At 45.2% G+C, this 4,861-nt stretch overlaps 1 protein-coding gene across 1 annotated transcript in view; it reads right to left on the bottom strand.

Annotated features, from left to right (window-relative positions):
• LOC103590298 overlaps window positions 1-159 on the bottom strand; it is a 35,269-nt gene extending 35,110 nt beyond the window's left edge. The window contains 1 exon segment of the mRNA XM_008572505.1: window positions 151-159. Within this exon segment, the coding sequence (XP_008570727.1) occupies window positions 151-159 (9 nt within the window).
• Window positions 160-4,861: the final 4,702 nt, after the last annotated feature.

Below are 4,861 nucleotides of genomic sequence, written 5' to 3'. Positions count from 1 at the left end.
TCAACAGTTGTCTGAATTTGCACACAGACACCTTGAGTGAGTGAAGCTTCCACTATTTGGTGATGATGTGTGTGGACAGGGAGTGCATTCAGAATCCTGGCATCACTGGTGTCTGCCTTCTACCAGGCTCTCCTCTGCACATGCACTCACCTCCACCATTAGTCGGGGATGTGTGGGTGGTTTGGGTAGGCTCTAGTGTCTGATGAGACTAGTAGAACTGCTGGTCCTTCCTGTTTGTTTGCACAAAGTCACCAATTTGTCTGAAAATTCTCCAAATCGTGAGTCCCTCTGGCTGTGATAGCAGAGCTGCTGGCTTCAATGGCTTTCCTCAGCCTGACTGAACTACCACACCAACAGAGCTGGGGCCTGTAGGACTGTTAGCAGCCCGTGGAGGAAATGTCACAGACTCAAATTGTTCTTACTTGTAGCCCAGTAGTTTTCATGAATCATCACTTCTCAGTTTATTGTGATTTTTTGGTCCTTACCAGAATACTGAAATTGTTGCTCTTGACAATTTTGTCCAGCTTTATACCTGCTCTCTGGGGACAGAATTTGTTGATATCTTTCATCCCATCATCCAAAACTAGTGTCCCCCATGAGTACCTCTTCCTGTTGTTGTGTTTTTTCTTAATAGAGTTTATTTTTTAGAGCAGTTTCAGGTTCACAGCAAAGTTGAGCCGTAAGTACAGAGAGTGCCCATTTACTGTGTCCCCACACATGCGCCACCTCCCTGTCTATTGATTTCCTACACGACAGTGGTACATTTGATAAACCTTTGTTGATGCATCATTATCACCCAGACTTCACAGTTTACATTAGGGTTCACTCTTGATGTTGTATGTTCTACAGGTTTTGACAAATACGTAATGACATGTCCACCATCATAGTACCATTTAGAGTATTTCCACTGTCCTAAAAATCATCTGTGCTCAATTTATCCCTCCCTCCACCAACCCCTGGCAATGACTTATTTTTTTACTGTTTCATAGTTTTGCCTTTTTCAGAATGTCATATAGTTGAATCATACAATATATAGCCTTTTCACATTGGCTTCTTTCACTTAGTTATACCCATTTAAGGTGCCTCTGTGTCTTTTGATGGCTCGATAGCTCATCTCTTTCCAGTGTTGAATAATATTCCATTGTCTGGATGTACCACAGTTTATTTATCTATTAACCTCCGAAGGAAATTTTGATTCTTCCAAGTTTTGGTAATTATGAACAAAGCTTCTGTAAACAACTGGGTGCAAGCTTTTGTATGCACAGAAGTTTTCAGTTTATTTGAGGAAATACCAAGGAGTGTGATTGCTGAGCCATATGGAAGAATGTTTTGTTTTGTGACAAAACTGGCCAAGCTGTTTCCCAAAGTGACTACCATTTTGCATTCCCACTAGCAATGAATGAGAGTTCCCATTGCCTCACATTTTCACCAGCACTTGGTGTCAACATTTTGGATTTTGGCCATCCTCATTAGGTGTGCATTGATATCTCATTATTGTTTCAATTTATGATTCCTTAATGGCATGTGAGGTTGAGCATTTTTTCATATGCTTATTTGCCATTTGTATCTTCTCTGAGGAGATGTCTGTTTGGGTCTTTTTCCCAGTTTTCAGTCAGATTGTTTGTTTTCTAATTGTTGAGTTTTAAGAATTCTTTGTATGTTTTGGATAGCAGTCTTTTATTAGACCTTTTTTTTTTCCTTTTTGTCTTTTTTTTTTNGGAGCGCCGCCACACTCCCAAGCGGCGCACTCTCCAGTGCGCCACCGGGCCGGCCCTTATTAGACCTTTTGCAAATATTTTCTCCCAGTCTATAGCTAGTCTTCTCATTCTCTTGATATCGGGCAGGTGGAGGGGCTGTGCCAGTGGCCATTAACATCCATCTATAGCCTCTCACCTTGACCCCTCCTTTAGGCCCAATCCTCATCTCCTAGTCTTCATAGTGGCTTATGGCTCTGTCCCCACATGGCTTGTCGTGGTTGCCCAGTATTTTATGGGCCATCCCTTCAACTGAGCCTCATGCTCTGAGGTCTTCGGTCCCTTCACTGTTTATGTACTACTCTCCAGTTCTCCAGTTCTGACCTGTAAGCCCCCAATTTCAGTGCTCTGCTGAGATCCAAAACAAGGTGATACTAATGCAGTAATAATCTTCTGGAGAAATGGGCACACATAGGCAAAAAAAGGAATTAATGACACCAGGCTGGTTGAACTCAGAGTGGGCACCTCTAGAAGACTTATTGAACCTACAGGGATCACGCCTCCACTGAAAAGTGCCTCAAGGGCCACCAAGGAGGGCCGAGGGCCATATTGTGTTATTGTCCCAGTCCCTAGCCCTGAGCAATTGGACCAGTGATGAACATGGGCTCCAACTTGGGCCTATATTAGTCCATTTTCTGTTGCTTATGATGTAATACCTGAAACTGGGCAATTTATAAAGAAATGAAATTCATTTCTATAGTTCTGGAGGCTAGGAAGTCCAAGGTCAAGGGGCTGCATCTGGTGAGGACCGCCTTGCTGGTGGGGACTCTCTGCAGAGTCACAAGGCAGTGCAGGGCATCTCATGGCAGCAAGGGGGCTGAGCATGCTCACATGCTAGCTCAGGTCTCTCTTGCTCTTCTTATAAAGCCACCAGCTCCACTCCCATGATAACACATGAATCCATTAATCCATGGATGCCCTCATGACCCAATCACCTCTTAAAGGCCTCACTTCTCAAAACTGCCACATTGATTAAGTTTCAGCATGAGTTTTGAAGGGACGTTCAAACTACAGCAGGGCCTATCAGATTCCCAACCAGGGATGAAGAACTGAGGTGCTACTTGATAGACCCTTCACGTGGCAGGATTGGCTCCACGTACATTTGGAAACTGTGAGATCTTTCTAGGCCTTGTTTCTACTTCTCCTGTCACCTTCACCCCCTCTCACTACAAACTAGCCTCTTCCACACAGCAGTACACACAATTGCTGAAAGCTCCTGAGTTTTACCTCTGGAGCCTTCAACTACTGGANCAAAGAAAGATCAATGACACTGTATTAGTCTGCTCAGGCTGCTATGACGAAATATCAGAGACTGGGTGGCTTAAACAATAGACATTTATTCCTCACAGTTCTGGAGGCTGGGAAGTCAATGATCAAGGTGCCCGCCCATTCGGTTCCTGGTGAGGGCTTGCCTACGGCTGCTTTCTAGTTGTGGCTCAATGGTCTTTTCTCAGTGCATGCTCGAGGGGGGCGTGGGGGGGCGAGAGAGAAAGAGAGAAGGAGAACTTTTTGGTATCTCTTATAAGCACAATGTTATGAACTGAATGTTTGTGTCCCTCTGTTGGAAAAACAGAATAGTTTGGTCAGGGCCCTCACCTTGGGTCCAGTTGGGTGTGGTTCAGCATCCTTTGTAAGCAAATTGTGTGTGTGTGTGTGTGTGTGTGTGTGTGAGAAGTTAGTGCGCACGTGTACCAATGCATCTTTTTAGTTTTGTTGCTCTTCTTGTGTTCTTGAGAGAGAGAGAGGAGTTTGGTGAAGCAGGGGGGTGGGCGTCAGCCTCAGGTGTCCACCTGGCGCAGCCATGCTTTCCAACCTGTGGCTCCCAAGGACATTTTGTCCGGTTACCTAGCTCATAGGCCTGTGTCAAGGGGTCTGGTGACCCAGCCTGGCATGTGAGGGGTCTGGTGACCCAGTCTATGAATGAGCTTGAAGGGTCTGGGAGCTCCAGACCCAGCCCTAGCTGAACAATTGGCCCAGTTGGTGCAGGATTACCAGCAGGTAAAAGAGCCCGACAACTAGCACGGTCACCTAGCTTTACAATTGGCATCATGAACAGGATTAAGAGCTAGACAATTGGCGCTGTGAGGATTCCAGGCCTTAGTGTAGCCAGACACCCTCCAAAATTCGTATGTTGAAATCCTAACCCCCAGTATGATGGTATTAGGAGGTGGGGGCTTTGGGGAGGTGGGTAGATCATGAAGGTGGAGCCTGCCTGAAAGGGATTAGCCCTTATCAAAGGGACCCCAGAGAGCTCTCTTGCCCTCTTTTTGCCACGTGAGGATACCACAAGAAGCCAGCAGTCTACAACCCAGAATCCACCCACGCTGACACCCTGACCTTGGACTTCCAGCCTCCAAAACTGTGAGAAATAAATTCCTGTTGTTCATAAGCCACTCAGCCTATGGTATTTTATTGTAGCAGCCAGAACTGAGACAGACAATAATCCTATTACAAGGGCCCCACCCTATGATCTCATTTAACCCTAATCACCTCCCAAAGGCGCCATCTCTTAATACCATCACATTGGGGGTTAGGATTTCAACATATGAATTTTTTGGGGGGGGGAGGGATATAAACACTCAGTCCCTAACAGACACTTTAGCCCAAAGCAATCTGGCTATTATAATGAACTACCTAAATTGTCATCTTTCTTATTATGGAAGTAACATGTGCTTGTGTTAGAAAAAAATTTAAGCAGGAGCAAAGGGTGGAATGTGCCAGATCGTCTCCACTCTTCCTCCCCATAAATAACCACTGCCTCATGTCCAGGGAGGCCTCTTTAGAAACTTAGATTGGAAGCAAGTGGAAATCACAGTGCTTATTTCAGACAAAACATCAGTTATGCTGTGGGACCATTTGGATTGTAGCATTTTAAATAGCTTAGAACTATATTTTATATATTGATTTATTTAAGGAAAGAAAATTAGATGTGAAAATCTCTAGTCTAAGATTTTATCCTTATCCATGAAAGATGGCTGGAGACCAATCCCTTAGGCTAGTTCCCTATCTAGGCTGTGGGCTCACGGCCTTAGGAGGACAGCAGTTATGACCTCAAGGGTTCAGGAGTCCCCAGCAGCCCTCTGGCTGGCCACAGTCCCTGCCAAAGC

Source organism: Galeopterus variegatus, unplaced genomic scaffold (genome assembly GCF_000696425.1).
Source record: "Galeopterus variegatus unplaced genomic scaffold, G_variegatus-3.0.2 Scaffold794, whole genome shotgun sequence".
Taxonomy (NCBI): domain Eukaryota; kingdom Metazoa; phylum Chordata; class Mammalia; order Dermoptera; family Cynocephalidae; genus Galeopterus; species Galeopterus variegatus.
The sequence above is the reverse complement of the archived record's forward strand: the minus strand, read 5'-3'. Positions and strand labels throughout refer to the sequence as shown.